Raw genomic sequence first — 22,818 nt, forward strand, 5'->3', positions numbered from 1 at the left:
CCGCTCTGCTCCATAGATGCGCCAGAGCTCTGCGCGCGTTCACAAACTCTCCCTCCGTGCGCACATGTGCCAAACCCCCTCACCTTGCACCTCTCCACTTTTTCTTTCCCCTAGTCTACCTCGGACCCCCCTGTGGTGCGCAGTGTGGAGGTGCAGTCCCTGTTCGCTTGAGGCTTGACGAGGATAAAGCAGCTTAGCGCGTGGGCAGATTATTTCCGAGATAGCCTTCCCTCATACCGACCGACAACTAGCTGTCACTGAGAGAGCTGAGCCTTCTGGTCCAAACAGTGAAAAAGCTCGGTCAGGCTATTTTAGAACAACACACTCAATGGGCACTGAATGGAGGGGGCGTAAGTAGAGTTTAGGTCATTAGTGTCCAAATCCCTTTGCACTGTCGCACTGGCACCAACGGGACAACCTCCATGGGACTGTTCATTCCACATAGACTAGACTATAATATACCCTCAATATATTTCAGAAACATGCATTTTATTAAGCGTATCAAAGTCAAAGGAATGTTCTGAATTTACATCGTACCTTTAGGATCCAACATCATGAGCGTAAAAAGGGTATCCATTTGAACAGCGTGTCTTTTTCCAACGTGATTGCCAATGATGGACACATATCAGACACATTTAAAGCGTTTTCAGGTAAGTTGCACATGTGATGTATTTTTCACAGATGCAACCTACTTGAATGACTCCCAGTGGCCTGTAGGTGGCGGTAAAGATATGCTATACAATATATAAATAAATGATTTTGTGTGACTATGCTAGAAATGTCCTGAGCAACATGGGCCGTGTTATCTATTCGCTTAGTTCCAAGACCATACAGCACTATACTGGCAATCTGGCTGGTGACTTTCCTCATGACTTGCTCTTTGGAGTGAAAGAATTACATAAATGATTTAAAAACAAACCAACTACAGATTATATTATTGGATGACACAGAAGGGAATGTAATGCAGAAATACATATGAAAAAATGTGACGTGAAAAATATCATTGACCCAGATTGATGACCTGTGTTTTGTCCTAGCACGTGCTGTTTGCTGTGCTCAGCTGTCCCATCAGCCGCTGCAGAGGAGAAAAGCAAATCAGCACTCTCCAGGTCAGACACATCCCTCCCTCTGCCTCCCTACCGCTCGGTTTCTCTCCCAAATCATTCCAGAAGAGAGATGCTCTGCGGTGCTGCTGTGTTCTAAACCATCCTTCGGCTCTTTGCTACGCAGCTGAAAAGAGACACATTCTCCTGACAGGCTCCAGCTTTGACAGTGAGTAAGACTGCACAAGGATGCTTGACAGAGATACAGGAGATGCAGAATGACTTGCAAAACAAACACGTTCTAAATATAAACAGTAGCCATTGCACATGTCATTAAGTGATGCTCAGATAACTACGTTACGTTAGATTGTCTCAAATCATTAGATTGTCACTCTTTTACATGTTCCTAGTTTTAAGGGGACTTGGGGTTGACTTTTTGCAATCTGTCAATGCTTTTATTCTAAATATGTTACTATTGTTTTTGTCTCATTTTAACGCAGCATCTTCACAATGATCAAATCTCTGTATTTCTATGGCGTGCTGGGAGGTAGGTTGGTATTGATTTAATTACTTTTTGAACAAAATTATTTTCCAATTTGGTATAATTGTTTGTTGTTTAATATGCTTTTTGGTATTTCATGTGATTTTTCTGGCAGTAGGCTCACTTGGCTCTATAGAGATTACTTTGCCTCGAATGTTTGACTCTATTCCTTTAAACTTATTTCCTTGGAGATAACAAGACATCAGGCCAAGTTTCAGGTCAAAACTGTGTATAGCTGAGCCTGCTCACAGTAATAATGCACATTTTTAATAATATTTAATAGCAATAAAAACACCTGTAATTAAATAAATGCAATTTAGATAAGTTTATTGCTGTACTGTGAGACATTCCAGGCAAACCCTTAACATCTCCATGGAGACGAGCAGAAAAGATGGCATGGTCCCCCTTTAATAACTTCTAATTAAATTATAATTATAGTGACTATATAGTAGTACATGAGACATATTGAAGTTGTTTACCCCTTACATTTTTACTTAAACATTACTAAGTAATATTAATAAAAATTGATGACTTAATAATACTTGAGCGTAAACACATAGCCTGCTAATATTAGTTAAGTTATACATGAACATTCAAATTATTTTATTGTATTTGTGCCATTACAGTGTTTTTAATCCCAGTCAAGTCTGACTTCATCTCGGTGTGCATTGAAGATGATAGGGACCTTCGTGTTGACTGCCTGGTTGAACCCAAACTCAGTCGCATTAACAGTTATGAGTTTTCCTGGTCGTCTGGCAGCAAAGAGGCTGTGATCAATACTAATGTTTCTGGAGCTGCTTCTGAACCCCAGTTTAGGGATAAAAGCTATGTTGAAGAGTTAGAGCCTCATGGGTACCGCATGACGCTGACTGGCTACACAGAGACGCTCCCACACAACACCACCTACATGTGCAAGATCTCCGGGAATTCTGCCACCATCACCATAGAGAGAGGTACTGACTGATAGATAGAGCAGAATATTGAGTTTGTGACTGACAATGTTTTATTTTAATAACCTGGCTTTTTTTTTATTTCATTTGATTTATTTATTTAAATTTACAGATCTGCTGCTTCCATGTTCAGCTGTGATTCTGAAGACCTCCTGCATCTGGGTGATGGGTCTTCTCATCCTCTTTCAACAAATGCATCATTAAATCCCTACATTACTCAATATTTCACACAATGTGAAATACCAGCTTTAACATGATATCCATTTGCCTTTTAAGAGCATTAACATACAGTATTCAGTGAGATTCCAATATAAACACAATATCAATGTGCTGTACACGTGGACATAGCCCCGAAATCTGCATTTGTGAGACATTTTAAAAAAATAATTGCTTACAAATTAGCATAAGGAAGCTTTCGTTATTTCAACATAAACTCTCTGATTAACTTAATTTAAAGATAAAATGTTTGTCAGATGCATGCATTGCACTATGATAAATGCTTTTATTTTATTTGGATAATAATGTGCATAGGCTATAAATAATGTGATAAAAGATTGTTTAGTTTATAAATAAAAAAACATTCTAATAAAAATGTTTTACTGTTTATTTGTGAATAATAGTATAATAAAATCCATCATTTTTAACAGCGAATTTGTTGTACACGACAGTTGTAGTTTGTAACTAAATCCCGTTTGACCCTTAACATCTCCCTTAGTTTTGTCAAAAATAAAGATGGCGGCTTCCGTGGGTACAAGCAAGGCTACGGAATTATCCAAAGCAGAGTACCTGAAACGTTATTTATCTGGTGAAGACGCAAAAAAGTCGAAGGGAAAGGTTAAAAAGAAACGACCCAAAGCTCAAGGAAGAGGGTAACCTCATTAAAGTATATTTTGGATATAAGTGGTATTGAAGCTCAGATGTTATGCTAAATGCTAAACATGTTGACTAACAAAAGTCTATTCCATCACGTAAACTTCTAATTCAGTACATTTCTGTTGTCCTAAAGGCTTAAAATAGTTGACGATGACATAGATTGGAGACAGATTGCTAAAGAATCTAAAGACAAAGATGAAGAAGATGATGAGGAAGCTCCTGTGGTAAGTCGTGTTGTTGGATGCTAGCCTAGCATGTAATGGCGGTAAAGAGATTTTTATTTATAATTCATCCATCAAAATGAATGTTAAGCAGTCGTTCCCCGTTGAATCAGTGGAGTCCATAAGATGACGGATACCAACAAAACTATCCGTAGTAACTGTTTGTTCGAGTCGTTTCATACAATTGCATCTTTTTTTTTTCTTTTTACGTCTCAGATTGCCGAAGTGATTGATGAGCGACCAGAAGAAATAAAACAGCTTGAAGTTTTTAGATCTAGTAATAGATGGAAAATTATTGGAGGTATTATAATGGTGGGATGTAATTGGTAAAACAGAAACACAAAATGTACTCAAATCGATTCTTCTCTTTTCAGCTGATGAAAATGAGGGCGACGAAGATGGAAATGAACATAAGATTGAAAATTCTGAGTCCACTGCATCAGGCAGGACTCGCCATGACTCTCCCGATATTTCACCTCCAAGACATGTTCGTCATGACTCCCCAGATGCTTCTCCTCCAAAAAGAAGTCGCCACGATTCTCCCGATATCTCCCCTCCCAGGAGAACCCAACGTGAGTGCGGCTCAAGTCAAAAGCATTCACCTAAAAATCAACGATCATCACCAGGAAGGAAGAGACATGACTCGGACTCTGATCAGTCGCCTCCTCGAAAAAAAACAGTGAGGAGAGAAGCTTCAGACTCTGACCAGTCTCCACCAAGACACCCATCCAGAGTAAGACAACATTCAGACTCTGATCAGTCTCCACCAAGACGACGATCCAGAGCAAGACAACATTCAGACTCTGATCAGTCCCCACCTCGAAAACGACCTCAGAGTAGAAGAAGCTCAGATGAAGATCTGTCACCTCCACGTAGGCCGGGGCAGTCACATGTGAGCTACATTAAATTTTATTTCAGTTTCATTTCTTATAATGTAGAATATTCATCTCAGTTTTACCTTTTATTTTTAGAGCCAGAGAATGCTCTCTGGTGGAAAAGCTGGTCTTGTTTCTGTGGATGTTCTGAGGAGAGAGCAAGAAGAAAACAGACGCAGAGACAGAAACAACCAACCGTTAGAAGGTTAGAAGATTCTTTCTTGACGTGTTACTAGTGATAGACATGGACTGTCAAAAATGTATGTTTTTATCTGTGTAGATGAATCACGCAACGCACAGACCATTTTTCGAGACAAGAGTGGGAAAAGAAGGGATCTAAACTCTGAGAGAGAAGAACAGAAAAAGAAAGCAGGAGAACAAGCAGCAAAGGATGAAAAATATGCTCAGTGGGGAAGAGGGTAAGTTTGTTTCAGCACGCTAATTTAAATGCTGCATTGATTTTTTTTGTAAGTTTTGTTTTTGTTTTAGCTTGGCTCAGGGTCAGATGCACCAACAGAGACTTGAAGATGCCTTGCTTGAATCCCAGAAACCTCTGGCACGGCATTATGATGATGAGGATTTGGACAAAATGTTGAGAGAACAGGAACGGGAAGGAGATCCAATGGCTGCAATGCTTAGACGCAAGAAGGATCGCAATTTAAAGGCACAGGGTGTTAAAGGTATAATTAAATACTGAAAAGGTTATTTCAATACTAATGCGGGGATCTTCAGATTTTTACATCTATCTTTAACAGAAAAACCTCGGTATAAAGGCCCAGCGCCACCTCCTAATCGTTTCAACATTCTCCCTGGTTATCGATGGGATGGAGTTGACAGGTATAATCTGTTGTGTTAACTTTGAAAATATCTTTAAATTAGGTTTTAGCATATTTGTTTATGATGCAGTGTTGAAAATGCTTTCTTTATAGGTCAAATGGGTTCGAACAGAAACGCTATGCGAGAATGGCGGATAAGAAGGCGGTTCAAGAAGAAGCTTACAAATGGAGTGTAGAGGACATGTAATGACTATCTAAACTTTTTTTTAAAGGAAAATGGTCTCACTGTACAAAGTAAAGTCACGGCACGTCAAAGGACTTTGAACATCAGGAACAACCATGCCAAAAGGCAGATCAGTTTCTGTATATACCTGATTTTTGAGAAATGACATTTTAAAAATACTTTCTTGGTGTTTTATAAAAAATTTGTTTGGAAAAAACCCCAAAACTTTCCACTGAACATATTTTTACATACAATATTGGTTGTTTAGTATATAAAAGTAGGCCTACTGTATATTCATATTGCTAAAATTAAAATGTTAAAAGAAACCGGTCTTAAAACACATCTGAAGTTCTGTTAAATTCGATTGTATCATTTGGAATACGCCTGTAAAGTGAGGAAAAAAAGTGCACACTAGGAACCTTTAATACCAGGATTTTGTTCCCACCGGAAGTTGTTATGTACTACACGCAAGTCGTGCAGGAGCGAAACGAAATGTAAACACCGAAATCTTGCTAGTTCATAATAATTTAATTTCAGTTGGTACATCTAGAAAGGAACAATACCGTATCGTAATTTCAACATGAGCGGCTGGAGTCCTATTGCAACAGAGTACGACCCCCTAAAAGCCGGGAGCATCGACGGGACCGACGATGAGCCTCATGATCGTGCTATTTTTAGGGCTATGATTGCCCGCTACAAACCTAACAAAGGTGTTGTTGGGGATCCACGGCTTACTCTTTTCGTGGCTCGTCTGAACCCTGTTACCACGGAGGATAAATTGCACCAAGTTTTCTCAAAGTTTGGAGACATTCAGCGGCTGAGGCTAGTGCGAGATATTGTGACCGGTTTCTCTAAAAAGTATGCCTTCATTGAATACAAGGAACAGCGAGCCGTGTATCGAGCCTGGCGAGAGGCCGAGAAACTTGTGGTGGACCAACATGAACTGTTTGTCGATATGGAACAAGAAAGAACTCTAAAGGGATGGGTCCCGCGGCGTCTCGGAGGCGGACTAGGGGGCAACAAGGGGTCCGGACAGCTGCGATTTGGCGGCCGAGACAGACCTTTCCAAAGACCAATTCATCTCTTAAGGTATCCTGGAGGTGGTGGCCCAGCGTCTGAGAGAAGCCCTGGCGGACGGAGAAACTGGGACAGAAGAGAGAGATATGACCGAGACAGGCATCGGGACTATGGAAGCAGAGGAGAGGATAGAGACGACCGTTGGCACAGAGACAGGAGCAGCAGGCACAGAGAAAGGAGATGACAATTACTTTTTTCATTTCTTTTTAAGACAATAGTTTTCTTTAATTGTTTATTCACTTGGAGAACATTTCATTTTAAGATAGATTTGTTTTTACTCTCAATAGTCAGTCAAGAACATTACAGATACATGTGTATTGCCGTTGACCTCAACCACAACAAGACTAGATATTGTATTTACTAAACTTTTAACACATCCTAACTAAGATCTTAAAAAGGTCACTTCTGGTAACATAGAGATCCCTGATCTATCTTCCTATATTATGGACAGTGGGAGCTATTTCACAACTAAAGTTTTAAAGTTAAGAATAGAGGCTTATGTAATTCATAAACAATTACTGGTTTTGTAAAGCGCAGCAGTCTTTCATCCCCTGCTGTCTACAATAAAAAGGTTCAAGTTTCAGTTATGACTCACGTTGTTTTTTCTCATACTGAGTCTGTCTGAAGTTGTTCAATAAAAAGGTAAAAGAAGTAGTTTTAGTGTCATCTGCCAGGCCTTAATGCCCACACTCAGTAAATGATATGGACACATTCCTTAATACATTTACATCTCTCTAAAACATGGGTCGGGTCTCTCCAATCTTTTTTAAAGAGCTACTTTTACAAAGCCTAATGGCAGAAAACTACTCCTTTTTTAGTGGTTGCAAGAAATTGAGTTGATATAACTGACAAGCCTTATGGTGTACAGAACTTTAACTAATTAACATTAACCATTATCTATTTAATAGTGCACAAAGTTAGGCATTTAAATTTAGATGCAGTTAGGAAACGTGATGAATTCATGTTGAAATAGTCAGCGTATTAAGTATAATCCATTGGTGAGCTACTTGGAATGGGGTGAAGCTCACAGGCTAAGGGTTGGAAACCTCTGCTATAAAATTTTACAACATAAAGTTTATTGTTACAAAACAAAGGCAAATCTCACAAAGAAGTTGACCTCACGAGTAGAAGTAGTAGAGTATGGAGGTCTGTTTTCTGGTATAGGTGACATGTTGAGGGCCTTTGCCCTGAGATATAATATAGCAACGGTGTTAATTTATTATGACTCTGAAACTCATGGCTAGCATACTACTAGAACACATGGTTATTTTTGCTTATTTAGCAATATACATTCTTCAAGTTGGAATCATGTCTCCTTCATGTCCCTATCTCCCAGGTTTATTTATGTGTGTAACAACAGGACTTCCAATGGGCCAATAGGGAAAAGTCTCTTTCTGAACTGTGCAGAAGTCAATCCTGTAAACCCAACGCATCATATCTGTTAGTATCATTACAACACTTGCACAACATGCACTGTAGTCTTATGAAGTCCCAACTTGTTACCTGAATGCTGGGTTGATGCCAATATTGTCTGGTTGTGGCAAAGCTGGAGTTCTCCTTCAGCGACAGGATGTTGGAGGAGGGAAATCCTTTTGATACTGAGACTTCATGTCAACTGGGCCTTGATTTAGCATAATATCCAAAGCTGATGTATCACTCTGGTTATCTTTGAGCTCAGCATCTCCCATTTTTACTGTTTGACAATGATGCACATTTCGAACAGTTTTCTGTCCTGTGTAATCAAAATGCAGTGCATTTAGTTGCATTAATGTTTACTTTTTATTAGAGTCTATTAGACTGCTTTTACGAAGCCTCAGAAAGAAACACAAAAGACGATCTGAAAGTGATGGATTAAACTACTTGAAGACACTTGCCTTTGTCTTGTAATGGAATAGGTCTAAAGCAGAACGCATCCTGTGTTGTAGTTTCCATTTTAGTAGGGTTGTCTGGATACAGAAGAAATCCTATAGCAATGACACCACTGTACATCATGTTTCTGTATTTGTAAATGCACATCTACAAATGCTATTTCTGGCATACTACCTGCGACTGTTGGGGGCTCTCCTTTATAGGGCCGAGCCTGTTGCAGCAAAAGGTTGTGCGGATAGTGGGAAGGTCTTAATTTGGAATTTTGAAGAATGAGTTTATCCCTTGTATCTAGACGACGATGTTGGTTCTGTGGCATTATTATTAACCCTCTGGATGAATGTTAGAAAGTAAAAAGCTTTCCAGTGGCAAAAGGACAGACAAAAGAACAAAAGAAGTTGAATAACACTAACTTAAACCTCATTGTTAAGCACATATACTTTCACTCTTATTTATTTACTTGACTTAATCCTCACATATTCTCTCAAGTAAAAATAGAGTTCAATATTCTTAAATGTATGTAATTATCATTCTAAAATTAAAAAACAAAACAAAAACACAAATCCCATCCTACCTGGGTGTATAGAAAGTAGCTCTGCAGCAGTCTGTCTCCATTGTTGCACACACTGTGTGTACTAAGATATAGGCACCATGTTTATTACTGTTGCCATAGAGTTTCATTCTTCTTTTGTAAGTGACAGATGTCGTAGTCACAGTCTTCACTGGCTGGGACAATAAAACAACTGGACCACCAACTGAGAACTCAAAATGTTGTTTAGGGCTACGTAAATAAAAAATATATGTAAAAACAAAACAAAAAACATGATAATCAGAAACGCCTGATTTATATTGCACCGGCTCCCTGTTTCTACTTCTGGACTTATTGCGCTTTGGTGAAAATATTTTATGGCACATGTCACAAATCACATAAAATAGCTTACTTTCTCTTGTACTGTGGTTACCCTGGAGCATTTGACCTGCTCAGTGCCTCATCTGGCAGTTTCCCAGCAATTTCCCTTTTTGAACAAAGAGCATGTTTTGGCATGTCATGTTTCAGAACAGAATTTTAAACTGTTTAAATTGGTTTACATTTTTTAACATAGCCTATGTAAGGTAGGAAATAGTTCCAACAGCTAAGTGTTTAGTTAGATTTCCAGCTGTAGGCTCATGTAAAATAGCCTACAAGGTCCAGCTTTTTAATGATGATCTTAATGTCCTATGTATCATATTGACTGTGAATTGAATGTGAATGTTATACAAATATAGGCAAATGTAATAAACCTATAATACAGTATAATGTAGAAAATGTAAGAGAGAAAAGTTGGTTTATAAAATACATGTAGGCCTCTGAATAATATTTTCTTACAGGATAGGCTACATTGATCAGGCTATTGGGTATTATTATGAATAGGTTTAATTAATTCATGATATTCCATACCTCCCTTATTATGTGAGTTAAATGTAACACTGTAAAAGAGTATTATGCCATTTGACTTTTAATTCCATGTATCTTTGTGTGTTTGCTGATAAATTAGCCTTTTATGCTAAATTAGTGTGGATGGATTTCCTCGCGCGCCAGCAGGAGTCTCCCGTCCCCATAGTAACCGCGCGAGCTCGGAGCAGTTAGCTTCACTGCGGAGGACGCGGCTTTGATTCCTGCAAAACTCTGCTTTTTACATGTTTTTATGACAACTTTGACAACTTTCCTCAGTAATAACAACAATTGGAAATACGTGTGCTGCTGTGTACGTTTCGTAAGTGTGTGAAAATACCTAGAACACAACTTTTAACTGTGAACTTTGTAAGAAGCGCTGCTGTATCCAGTGTCCGGAAGTTCCGAAGGAAAAAAGAAAAAGGCATGAAAAAGAACTGGCCACTTTTCCCAGAGCTCACCCAAACGCGACTTACGCTCACCCTTTGAGACCACTTTAACTTTCGTATTTGCTTGGGGAAAAAAATCGCTGTTTTTGTTCATCGATGGGTCTTCCTACGCTGGAGTTTAGTGACTCTTTTCTAGACAGCCCGGAGTTCAGAGAAAGACTCCAGTGCCATGAAGTGGAGCTGGAGAGGACCAACCGGTTCATAAAAGACCTGATTAAAGATGGCAACATGCTCATATCCGCACTCAGAGGTAAGAACAACACATATACTGCTGCAAACTGGGCCTGTGGCTGTCAACAAATGCACACAAAGGGCCCAGGCTGGTTGTTATCAGTCTGTAATAACAGCATTTAGGCTGTGTGACGATTATAGATCCATGGCTGTGGCACACATTGTTAGACAGCAGACACACTGTTATGCCATTTCTGACTTTTAGTATTGTTAATAGTTAATTATTGATAATAAGACAGAGGTACGATTTGGCACAAATATTTAGCACATGCGCTGTAATAACCTTTAATCATTGATGAAACACGTGACCTGGAAACTTAACAATAATGTGTTTGTGGAGAGTCCTAATTATAACAACGGGGCAACACCTCTCATTTAGTATGTTGGCAAAGTTTCTCTTGTACCACAGACACGGTAACCCCCTTTAATAGCTTTTATTGTAAATGAACCTTGACACTTTGCCCAGTTCAGGGCTATAACAAAGCTAGAGCCCAGTCATAAATTAATTTAAGTCTCTGAGTATTTTAAAGGTTGCCCAGGCACTGCTATGTACCAAACCTGCCTAAATTTATCAACAAACCCGTATTGTAATGTTGTTTTGTTCTTCTGTTCAATATAATTACACTAGCACATGATGAGTCTTGCTTCACAGATTCATTAAAGGCTAAAATAAGGCCAGGAATCAGGGTCGGAATCATAGAATATGCAATAATAAATAGTAAAATAATAAATAGTTATTTCTCACTTTTTCTAACTTCCACTGAGCTCTCAAAGTTCTATACATCAAGGAACCATTCAGACACACACAAGAGACAAGGTGGGTGGTGTTTTGCCCGAGGACACAACTATATGCACTGGTGGAAACAGGTAATGAGATCAAACCAGAGACCCTCAGATCAGTGGACAGACACTTAACAGAACTGCTTTAATGGACATTAAGATCCAAGTTCAGTGACAAAAAATGTAAGAGGACTTGAATTTGTTTGCCTACTTATTGACAATAAATGCTTTAAAATATAGACATCCTTCTGCAGTTCATGTAGTCCTATTTTGATAATTGCTGTAGCAGCTAAAAATAAATAATAAATAATAGCTGGAACAATAATGGTGATATTTTGGTTATTTTTTTTTTCTTTTCTATGCTAGTGCATTTAATGATGCTGTATTCAAGACTAGATTCAAGATTTACTGGGATATTTCTTCTTTTTTGTGTCAGTGAGTTTCAATAGTAGTTTCATTATTATTACTTCAATGTAATTATGTTCTTATATTAACTCTGCCTATTATTTTGTGAGTTTTTGTTCCTAGTTTTAATATAATACACGAAAGATATGTAGACAGGTCAACATGACTAACCGTACCACCATGAAAGGGCATAGCACCCCATTTATACACAGATTCTGCCCTTACGTCAGTATTTTGGCATTTGGGTCCTAATAATCCTTAGAATTTATTTTTGAGGCGTTTCTGTTTATAAACATCGCACATGTTAAGAAACCATTTATGCAGTAACATTTTATTATGAAGTCTTATAATGGTTATTAACTGTGTCCAGCTGCTTGCCTTGTGGTGTAAGCTCTAAGTAAATAACACTTGGCTCTTTGTAAACAAACCTGGTAATACCATTTCTTTTTATGACTGTTTTGGAGATGTTTGGTACATTAACAATAGCCTTTCCACTTTTCAGACCAGCGCTGCGTCTGTGTGCTTTTCATATGGTCACAACTCCCAGCGTAAAAAGTTCTTCATCCAAATTTAGTGTGTTTATGTGGCCTTAAAATAGTCATGCTGAAGTTCACAGACATGATTATAAAAACAGTGCCCTTTCTCTTTATTACAGCTAAGAAAATGCTTTTGTACCATTCTACCATTTTAAGCAAAATTCATCAACACTAAGACTAGTCACTTTCTTTCTTCTGAAGTTCTCACTCATCTATGCTGCTCAAATTCTTTAGCCATTGTTTCAGGTTAACCCTTTGTCTGAGGAGGCTCATGTGTATGAGCTTTTTAAAACCGAATGCACTTAGGTTTGACATTTCTTTATTAAGAGGAATACCACCCTGATTTGTGGCATTTTCTTTTCAATGGGGTCCTTGTACCACTCTTATGTCCAGATAAATTCATATGGTGATGGTGTATAAGATCATTATATCCTAAACAGCAATCTGTAATCAATGTGCTCCAGAGTGAATAGTTTTTGCAGTTTACCATCCTTGAACAGAAAGGCAAAAAGAAAACAACAAATTTATCTATCTCTAACCGACTGTTTAATAGCACTGTTTAATCATAAGTAGAAATTGTGTTATATTCAGTTGCTCAGTTGCCAGTGCTGTTCACTCACTACCTGACTTTGACTTCCCTCGTGAATCCTTCCTGATCTGTATACTGTTAAAAACCACAAATCAGACACAGCTTCAGCCTGTGGGGGTTAAGTGGTGTGGTGCACTGTACTCAACCAATAGTTACCAGATGTTTTAAAAAGGAAACATCACACGGCGTGTTAATAACGTCCTAAACATATCTCTCCCCCTCAGCTCTGTCTCTGGCTGTGCAGCGCTTCTCCCAGTCTCTGCAGGAGTTTCAGTTTGAGTGTATCGGGGACGCAGAAACAGACGATGAAATGAACATAGGTGAGTCAGTTTGTCCAGTTGTCCTCTGATGAAGTCAGTAAATTTATTCTGGCTCTACACTATTTTCTTATGATTGCAGCTCAGTCCTTGAAGGAGTTTTCCCAGCTCTTGAGCACAGTAGAAGAGGAGAGAAAACGGCTGGTAATCATTATTTTGAATGTAACAATATGAGGTGAAAGTGAGACAAAGGTTACTAGGTCAAATAACCAAACCTAAATCACAGAAGCACGTGACATTTAAGCCCTAGAGCTATTTAGTTGAGTTTCTCGATACAGAACTAGGAATTCTAACTCCACTTTCTTTGTCAAACCACATTGAATATATTTAACTAAATGTTACCAAATTAATTCTTGCCACCATTATCTTTTAAACCAAGATTTAACAAGTTAAATTACACAGGGTTGAGAGCAGTAGGGTACAAAAAGGTGCAGTATGTAACTTTTCACTTGAATCGTTTGCCGACTACTTGTTGCAATGGAGATGTTATGGCTTTGCCGGTAATGGGGAATGTTTCATCTATGGCATTAAACATCTTTATCTTGCACTTTACAAACATTGTATTCTTACTGTGAGTGAGGTTGTCGCTCCGCAATATCATCTCAATTGAGAGACATATGGAAAAGTTATATACTGCACCTTAAACTGCTCTTTTTAATGCATTATTTCTTATGTCAAATCTCTTGTGAATGCACTACTTATTTCTTAAACCCCCCTTGGTTTTCTCACGACTCTGATTCAAACTTTTTGGAGGTAAAGCCACATGCCAGCAGTAGTGTCGAGTGCTCCATGGTGAATCAGGGGAAAAATGCCTCTGGACTCAAAGACCTTCAGTGTAGACACTGTGTGGGAGTAACTCGAGTCAGGCCTAGTCGTCTGCGTTTAGGGGAGCCTGCGTACCACATATATACATTACTCTGTGTGTAAGTGTGTGTATGCAATGGGCCTATGCATAGTCTGGTTACAGAAGAACCATGTGGAACCCATTCTGCTGTTTCCCCAGTGAGACTATGGGCGCTGAATGCCTGGGAAAGTCCGTAAATGGCTCTCTGTGTGTTTTTCCTTTTTCCCTTTTCCAGTTGAAGTAGGGCCTACTTGTCTCAACACCTTATAATGCTGTCATTATTGAGTTAAAGGGCATTTCCAGCAAATTGGCCTCTCCTGTATACTACCTGTTCAAGCTGAAAGGACTATTATTAAGCAGACACAATGCACTTCAGTCAGTGGGGATTTTGTTTAGGTTTCTGTACTCAGGAAATTCTAATGCTTTAAAATGGTTTCAAAATGGAAAACTATTTTAGGTTTAAATCAATTAAATAGAACAAAGAAAGATGTGACCAAGACATTTTTGCACACAGCCTTAGAGAGGACAATGACCCAGTACAAACACAAGGGGTCTGATAAGTTTTTAATAGCCTAACTCAACATCCTCTGCATGTTTCCCATACTTGCTGTCAGCCGTAATAAAATGTAGTTTGGGAAATGCTGGATGCTTTCTGTAAATTGGACGGTGACGCGTGTCCTATTTTTAATCTAATGCCAAGCAAACTGTGCATTGTTAGACTTATGCAAGCTTTTCTTTTGAAAGCACCCATGTTATTTGCTTAGCTCCAGTCTTTTAGGCTTCTTTGTGAATACACTTGCCAAATACAGTGGCTAAAATGCAACTTTTTGCCTAGGCTAATTTTGTTTTGACAGCCCAACCAACTCGAGTTGAAATGTTGGACTGCAGTCTTTTATGTCATTAGAAATATTTTGCGAAATCCTCTACTACTGCTCAAGCAATTCAGAGCAGCTGTAGGTTGCATTAGTAAACTGCAATGGCTGCTTTAGACTATTGGACCTAACAGGTTATTATAGTAAGTAGAACAAAAACTTTAGATGAACTTTATGTGTTTAATTATGTTTATTAGAAGCAGTGAGGTCTGCAGGTTTTCTTTTTTAAAATGTGTATGCTCCATCAAGTTTTTTTTTGTTATGGGGAATGAACAAATAAACCAAATCAAGATATACAAACAAGAGCAAACTAACTATTGTTTTAATTAAATATTTTCTGCCTTTTTACTTTGATACCCTACTTAGTGATATTTTTTTTCTAGATTCAAAATGCAGATGATGTGTTGATTTCACCACTTGAGAGATTTCGAAAGGAGCAAATCGGAGCAGTCAAGGTATGCAATGATGAGTATATATCCTGTTTGAAGCTACTGTTATTAAGATAAAAAAAAAAATAATAATAATAATAATACTTGAATTGGCCACAGGCAATTTTCACAAAAGATACAGGTCACATTGCAGTGTGTGTAGCTAGGTCATGGGAATGGGAAAACAGAAGCTTGCTACACACAGACAGATAGCTGGACACATAGAAGCAGTGTAAATACAAAATGTGGTGTCTTGTTTCAACTGCTGTGGCAAGTCTCAAAATCATTTTATCTCTTTTGAACAGAATACCAGAGGCAGAGATAGCAGGAGTCATGCTAGACATAAAGGTTACAATAATAGAAGTGGGAAGTAATAACAGTGAAAGTGAAATTGCGCTGTGATGACTGAGGAGACATGCAGAATGTGGCAATTGTGTGTGAAGCAGCTGTGGAGCTCAGAGACTGCAGCTCTGAGGGAAAAGACTTTTTATAAATATTTGGACTCACTCTTTATTTTGCTCATTATTAGTCCCTTTTCTGTTCATGTCTGTGTAGATGTATATAAACACAAGCTGGCCCCCACTACTAATCCCTTGAAGTAATACTGTATGTGCTAATCAGTACTAAAGAAACTGCAGAATATATTTAATTAAAACAAACCCTGGAAAATTACATAAAAAATAATCATAGTATTTCTTTCATTGTTCATATGTAATAAGACTGTCAAAAACTGAAATTAACTTACATTTTTTACATTTCAACAATGCTAATATGAAAAAAGCCTATATTTTAATGTAAGTTGTGTTTAAGTCAGTTGGTTCAGTTGAGTTTTAAATGAGTAAAGGACATGTTAGATGAAATATAAATCTGCTATGTCTTGTTCTTCTTGACCCACAGGAGGGAAAGAAACAGTTTGACAAGGAGACAGAGAGATACTACTCAGTTTTGGAAAAGCACTTGAGTCTTTCATCCAAAAAGAAAGAATCACAGTTAAATGAGGTAAACTGGAGCAACACATTTAACAGTTACAAATGGGCACAGAGAAGTAAATGTGTGTGTTTGTATTGTAGGCTGATTCACAGATGAGCAAAGACAGGCAGATTTTTTATGATGCATCTCTGCAGTATGTCTTCAAAATCCAAGAGGTCCAAGAGAGGAAGAAGTTTGAGTTTGTTGAACCAGTGAGTGTAAACATCTTTACTGTCCAACAAATGAGGCTGAAGTGACGTGCTGTCACTACAGTGGTGCAGGAGTGTGCTGAGTGTAAACAATGATTTGACTTTTAAATGATAATCTCAGCCGGGGCAGAAATGACGCAGCAGGTTCAGACTTGATCACACAAATGCTGCTTCACCAGCTTCTGAAAAACACAGATTACACTCCAGTGATAAAACTGTTTTAATTATACATATCAGGAAAGCCCACTTCCTGTTTCTGTAGTAGCTCTTCCTGAGAGAGATGGAGAGGGGAGGGATCTAGCGGGGAGAGTTATGAGGCAAGTTATGGGGCAGTGAGAAAAGAAACAGTGGAGCAAGAGAGCAAGTGGGAGAGAGAGAAAGTTGGGGGGCAAGAGAGATTGGAGAGAGAGCAATTGAGCATAGTTATTAGGAGAAAGAGAAATGTGAAAGAGACACAGAGGAGAAGACAGAGTTAGGGGGAGAGGGAGAGAAAGAAACAGAAGTGAGAGAGCTGGGGGCATTAAAGGAAGATAAGAACGGAGGAATGTCTTTATTTCTTGGTAAACATTAACAGTGGAAATCAGCAGAGTTAATTTCTGCTTCTATATAAGTATGACATTAATGTGCCAATTAAATCTTATTATATTACTGTATCTTTGCTCTCCAGCTCTTGGCCTTTCTTCAGGGCTTGTTCACGTTTTACCATGAGGGCTATGAGCTAGCAAGTGAGTTTGACCCCTACAAGCAGCAACTGCAGTTCAACCTGCAGAATGTAAGTCAAAAAACAACAATATGTCTTATTATTATCAAACATAGCAGATGTAAGATATCTTTACATTTTAGGCGAGGAACAACTTTGAAAGCACCCGTGCAGAGGTGGAGAGGCTGATGAAGAGGATCAGGTCTGCAGAGGAAGACTTTAAAGCACCCAGTCCCTACACTATGGAGGGATACCTGTACATACAAGAAAAACGTATGACACGAATGAAGTCTAATGATACTTTTTTTTTTTTGAATGCTTAAAAACCCACGTTTTCTGTTGTTAGGTCCACTGGGCAGTGTGTGGACCAGGTACTACTGCACTTATGAGAGAAGCTCCAAAATGTTCACCATGAGCAGCCCAGATGCCCGACCAGCTAACAGACAGGTACTTTTATACAAGGCTTTACTCAATAATACACTCTTATAATCTGAAATGCTTAGTGTTCACTGTTTGTACATCTCTGTTGACAGAACGGTGTGGTGAATGGGGCTCCAGAGATGTTCAAGCTACGGTCATGTGTGAGAAGAAAAACAGATTCAATCGACAAGCGCTTCTGTTTTGACATTGAAGTGGTAGAGAGGTTGAAAACATGATTCACTTTGACAGTAAATACTGTATTATACATTGTGTCTGAACTAGATGTAATAAACTGTAAACTCTTTGTACTGTACTGTAGACATGGTGTTATTACCCTACAAGCACTTTCTGATGCAAACAGACGTCTCTGGATGGAAGCAATGGATGGGAAAGAGCCGGTACAAGCACTAAAACTATTAGTATTTTATTATTTGGGTATTATTACTGTTTTAACATGTTCTTCTACTCTTAGATCTACACTCTGCCTTCTCTGCTCAGCAAAAAGGAGGAGAGTAAGTCATTAACCTTGTATGCAAAGAAGCATCATCATTGACCAGAAACCAATTTAGTTAAAATGTGTTTTCTTGTGCAGCATTTCTCAATGAGGCAGGTTTCAACTTTGTAAAAAAGTGCATTGCGTTAGTCGAATCAAGAGGTATAGTACACTTTTATATTTAAAAAAAAAAGCTACTTAAATGACTTAAACAATTGTCTAAAATACACTTTTCACTTTGACTGAAGGCCTCACAACCTTGGGCCTGTACAGAACTGGAGGAGTTAACTCAAAAGTACAGCGACTCATGACCAGTGTTTTTTGTAAGAGATTTACCCTTTTTTTTAAAGATATTTTGAATGTGATTAAATGAATCTGGATTTTTTAAACATTTTTTTTATCTAGCACATGAATTATTATGACCCTTCTCCTCCCCAGCATCCACAGCTCCCTCAGATGTACAGTTGGATGCCGAGGCTTGGGACAATAAAACCATCACAAGTGGTCTGAAGAATTATTTCAGGTGATACAGAGGGTAAAGCATTAGTTTGAACAACACTCAGAAATACAGCCTCATATTTTATTTTTATGTTACAGATGCTTGGCAGAGCCTCTACTGACTTACAGGCTACATAAAGATTTTATTAAGGCTGCAAGTAAGAGCCCTTTATGTTAAATTATGTCATAGATTTAGAAGTTATTGGGTGCTCTGATTTTATTGGTTGTTTTAAATGTATCATTAGTGTTTGAAGTCTAAAATAAGCCACTGACTCTCCACATAACCTACACTACATAAGGCCTGTATGAGCTCTATTCAATGTATGACCAAACTGCTCTTTAAAACTCTTTGCATGTCTTTTGTCTTGTTTAACAGGGTATGATGACCAGAAACACAGAGTAAGGGCCATACATGCACTTGTCCACAAACTACCAGAGAAAAACAGAAATATGTTGGAGATTTTAGCCAAGCACCTCCTCAGGTATGACATTAAACATGCTCTTATTAGCAGTCATGTGAGTGATGTGTTGGCACTGCTTAGATTGATGCAAAACTTTGCTTTAAAGAGTTTCCTCTCAGAGCGAACAAAACATGATGACCGTGTCAAACCTGGGCATGATCTTTGGTCCAACACTAATGAGGTCACAGGAGGAGACAGTGGCTGCCATGATGAACATCAAATTTCAGAACATTGTGGTGGAAATTATTATTGAAAACTGCAACAAAGTAAGTTAACCAAACTCCAGAGCCTTCACGTGGATATTTGACTGATAAACTGACTCTCTGTTCATGTCAGATTTTTGGTGAGCCTCCCGACCTGTCAGCACCTCTTCCTCAGGCTCCTTCGTCTCGCTCAACTCCTCGCAGAAGTAAAGCCATCTGTCTGTCATCTGGGAAGAGAAAGGCCCGCCTCTACCCTCCAACTCTGTGCTTGGCAGACAATGACAGTAAGGTTCTCTTCAACACAATACAAGGGCTTAGTTTTCTCATGTGAGCGACTGCAAAAGTTTCATCATAGATGTATTTAGAGAAATCTGACATGTATGCGTATATATATATATATATATATATATATATATATATATATATATATATATATATATATATATATATAGAGAGAGAGAGAGAGAGAGAGAGAGAGAGAGAGAGAGTTCAAACAATGTTGCATTTCTGATGGGTGCAATTAATAAAATTTGTATTGAAATTTTGTCATTTCTGATGATCAATGATCAGTGTGGGTCTTGGAGCAGACTTCAGACTTTGGAAGAATTTTAGACAATAAAACTGACAATGATTAAATGTATGTTCAGGAAATTATTATTGAAAATAATAAGACAAAATAAAATGTAATTGGAGATTTGAGTAAAGAAAAGATTTTTGTCTTTGTCTTCCTGATATTTACCTGACAGTTGTCTCATTACCCAGGTGACACATTCAGCAGCAGCCCCAGCACCACCCCCATGGGCAGCCAGGAGTCTCTGTCCTCTCACTCCTCTGAGAAAAATGGCCAATCCCAGACCTCTCCTCCGTCCTCTCCCGCTGCAGAGTCTGGCTTGTGCCTTCCAGTAGTTTCCTCCTGCTCCCAAAATGATTCCAGAGAACCAGACCCCCCTCCTCCCAAGTCCTCCCCTCAGACCTCCTTGTCCTCCTCCTCCTGGACGTCCTCCAAGCTCGGCCTGTCCCAGCTGCAGTCTCAGCTGCAGACCCCCTCAGTGTCCTCCATGTCCTCTCTGGTTTCAAGCACAGATAGGACACTTTCAGCTAAAGGTGACTCCACTATGTCACTGTCCTCAATGAGAGAATCCAGGACGTCCTTAACTACCCCATCCCAACAAAACCTCTCCTCTGCTTCAAAGGATCCCGCCATCTACAAAGCAGCTTCTTCCTGTTCCTTAAAAAGCTCCCAGTCTCACACAGTTGTCACAGAAAATAAAGTAACAGATGAAACACCTAAGCAGCAGCCAAGGGCATACAGGACCTCTTCCTCCTCATCCTCCTCTTCATCACTGTTTCCTTATCGACTCTCCACATCCTCCTCTCTCACGTCCTTGCACATTTCAGAAGGTGTGTAAAACATAAAGAATAGATGTGATATCAAATTATGACCAATATTATGCAAATGGTTGTCTAAGCATGACAGTAGTAGTAAAATAGTATTCCTAATGGAGTTCAACAGTGACGAGCCACCCCCTTGTTCTCAAAGTAAATTTCCCCAGACTTTCCCAAAAATAATAATATTAAAAGTTTGAAAGCTTTCTCTGCACTCTGCAGACTTAAGTAATGATTATAACTGATTTGTGTAAATTAGCATTCAACTACTGCTTTGCAAATTACAGTAAATGATCTGGCCCTCATCTGATTCAGACCTAGACTTCAGCTTCTAGAAATCACAGCAGTGCTCCTATTGTTGGCCCTATTTGTTTATCATTTTGAACCTAACTGTTGAACTTAACAGTTTAAAACATCTCTCACTATATAAATATTCTTTGTAGTAATCCAACCACACAAGTGTATATAACCATACAGGTCATGTAAATGATGTAAAAAACATTGGCTGTGTGATGGCTGTAAGGAAAAAACATTGTACACACGGGTGTGCTAAATTGGACAAAGATGTGCTATTCTATTTAAAGATGTAATGAGTGTAAGTATACATATTTGTGTTATATTCCTTGTAATAACCCTGTGTTTTGACGTGTGTACAGATTACAAGAGCTGTCATGGTTCAGTGCAGAGCCTCATGTCCCTGGACCCACAGGAAGTGACACGTAAACTGTGTCACATGCGCTGCGCTTCAGACCTGAGCCACAAAATCACTGCAGCCACCGCCAGCAATGGATACCAGAGCCCGGGGTCTCTGTAAGTCTGCAATATTAATTCCATCATCATCAACATCTGCTCATGCTGATCAGATACACATGGAAATTGTTTAAGATGTCATTGAAGCTATTCCCAAAATAGATCTGATCTAAAACTACAAACATTTAGGCACTTACATATTCCCATAAGGTCACATTTAATGTATTTGATACTGATATTCAATATAACACTATGTCCTCAAAGCAGTTCAAATGTTCTTAATAATAATAATAACATTATTATTATTATTATTATTATTATTATTATTATTATTATTATTATTATTATTATTATTGCACACATATTGTTTTGCAGATCATCTGTGCGAGGCCCACAGCGAGAAAGTTCAGTGTTTTCTTCAGCCTTAGATATATCTGGAAGGTAGGCCAACTCCAGGATCAAAAGTGTGTATATATATATATATATATATATATATATATATATATATATATATATATATATATATATATATATATATATATATATATATATATATATATAACAAAGTCATATTTTTCACTTTTTCCATAATTTAAACATATATATATATTTGTTTCAGGGAGGCTAAGGCTCTTTATTCATGTGAGGCGGAGCACAGCCATGAGCTCAGTTTCCCACAGGGGGCGCTGTTCACAAATGGCAAGTATATATGCCTAATATAGTGCATGTTTTGGTCTCTTGAGAGAAATTCATCAAATAATTTATATTTGTGTGCTTTAACTCTTGTTTCCTTTATTTTACCCACATAATGTTATGGTGTATATACATCACATTTTGCACGGGGGGTTGTTGACTTGGCCTAAATGCTTGTGTTTGCAGTGTATCCATCTGTGGAGCCTGGATGGCTTCAGGCCACATACAAAGGCAGAACCGGTCTCATCCCTGAAAACTACATCACTTACATTTAACTGACTTCTAACTCTAACAATAGACTTTAGGATCATTCTTAGTTCCTACAATAGCTGCTGATCGAAGATGTAATATATTTTATGTAAATAGACAGAAACAGCATTCTGGATATTATGTATAGATTCATTTATGTAAATTGGAATTTTGTTAATCATTATGTGACACACTTGACTGAATTTTAATCTTACTGTGTCTCTGATTTCAATTAGTTAAACTGACCAAATTAATATTCAACATGAAGATAAATGGCTGAGATTAAATGAACTGTCATGGAATCTGACATCTACTGATTGTCATTCTTCCTGCTGTATAAATAAACTAAATATTTCAATAAGTTTTTTGACTGATAAATCTTACAGAATACAACAGGTTCTTCTATATAACAACACTAACTGCTATTGTATAGTGCAATACAATGGAAGTTGTTTGTTT

At 38.2% G+C, this 22,818-nt stretch overlaps 3 protein-coding genes across 5 annotated transcripts; all 3 read left to right on the forward strand.

Annotated features, from left to right (window-relative positions):
• Positions 1-3,247: 3,247 nt before the first annotated feature.
• Positions 3,248-5,908, forward strand: bud13 (BUD13 homolog). 3 transcript variants are annotated; one of them, XM_055226964.1, is made up of 10 exons: positions 3,256-3,403; positions 3,541-3,631; positions 3,845-3,929; positions 4,003-4,334; positions 4,386-4,520; positions 4,600-4,708; positions 4,784-4,922; positions 4,993-5,183; positions 5,259-5,340; positions 5,433-5,744. In XM_055226964.1, exons 1-10 carry the CDS (start codon positions 3,267-3,269, stop codon positions 5,524-5,526), a joined length of 1,395 nt encoding a protein of 464 aa, XP_055082939.1. In that variant the 5' UTR covers positions 3,256-3,266; the 3' UTR covers positions 5,527-5,744. The 3 variants fall into 3 exon arrangements, with proteins under 3 accessions (XP_033834814.1, XP_055082939.1, XP_055082938.1); XM_055226963.1 differs by having other exon boundaries at positions 4,003-4,320; positions 4,372-4,520; positions 5,433-5,743; XM_033978923.2 differs by having other exon boundaries at positions 3,248-3,403; positions 4,003-4,520; positions 5,433-5,908.
• A 174-nt stretch (positions 5,909-6,082) lies between these two features.
• Positions 6,083-6,763, forward strand: snrnp35 (small nuclear ribonucleoprotein 35 (U11/U12)). Its single transcript, XM_033978514.2, has one exon. It carries the CDS (start codon positions 6,083-6,085, stop codon positions 6,761-6,763), a length of 681 nt encoding a protein of 226 aa, XP_033834405.1.
• A 3,284-nt stretch (positions 6,764-10,047) lies between these two features.
• arhgap42a (Rho GTPase activating protein 42a) lies at positions 10,048-22,715 on the forward strand. The gene is made up of 24 exons (XM_033978732.2): positions 10,048-10,576; positions 13,092-13,187; positions 13,267-13,328; positions 15,284-15,355; positions 16,226-16,327; positions 16,399-16,509; positions 17,174-17,278; positions 17,350-17,479; positions 17,553-17,653; positions 17,740-17,849; positions 17,946-18,024; positions 18,099-18,138; positions 18,219-18,281; positions 18,368-18,442; positions 18,558-18,642; positions 18,717-18,775; positions 18,994-19,099; positions 19,185-19,344; positions 19,415-19,565; positions 20,044-20,682; positions 21,324-21,477; positions 21,793-21,858; positions 22,037-22,116; positions 22,297-22,715. The coding sequence occupies exons 1-24, from the start codon at positions 10,423-10,425 to the stop codon at positions 22,383-22,385; spliced, it is 2,889 nt and encodes a 962-aa protein (XP_033834623.1). The 5' UTR covers positions 10,048-10,422; the 3' UTR covers positions 22,386-22,715.
• The last annotated feature ends 103 nt before the right edge of the window (positions 22,716-22,818 follow it).

This window comes from Periophthalmus magnuspinnatus, chromosome 14 (assembly GCF_009829125.3).
Source record: "Periophthalmus magnuspinnatus isolate fPerMag1 chromosome 14, fPerMag1.2.pri, whole genome shotgun sequence".
In the NCBI taxonomy this organism is placed as follows: Eukaryota; Metazoa; Chordata; class Actinopteri; order Gobiiformes; family Gobiidae; genus Periophthalmus; species Periophthalmus magnuspinnatus.

What these genes read in the sequence shown, in the direction of transcription:
- bud13 (XM_033978923.2), top strand. Translation starts at nt 3,267, where the DNA reads ATGGCGGCTTCCGTGGGTACAAGCAAGGCTACGGAATTATCCAAAGCA. An exon ending in CCCAAAGCTCAAGGAAGAGG is followed by an intron (nt 3,404 to 3,540) that starts GTAACCTCATTA and finishes GTTGTCCTAAAG; the next exon opens with GCTTAAAATAGTTGACGATG. An exon ending in TAGATGGAAAATTATTGGAG is followed by an intron (nt 3,930 to 4,002) that starts GTATTATAATGG and finishes TTCTCTTTTCAG; the next exon opens with CTGATGAAAATGAGGGCGAC.
- snrnp35 (XM_033978514.2), top strand. Translation starts at nt 6,083, where the DNA reads ATGAGCGGCTGGAGTCCTATTGCAACAGAGTACGACCCCCTAAAAGCC.
- arhgap42a (XM_033978732.2), top strand. Translation starts at nt 10,423, where the DNA reads ATGGGTCTTCCTACGCTGGAGTTTAGTGACTCTTTTCTAGACAGCCCG. An exon ending in AAGAATCACAGTTAAATGAG is followed by an intron (nt 16,328 to 16,398) that starts GTAAACTGGAGC and finishes TTTGTATTGTAG; the next exon opens with GCTGATTCACAGATGAGCAA. An exon ending in ACTCATGACCAGTGTTTTTT is followed by an intron (nt 18,443 to 18,557) that starts GTAAGAGATTTA and finishes TCTCCTCCCCAG; the next exon opens with CATCCACAGCTCCCTCAGAT.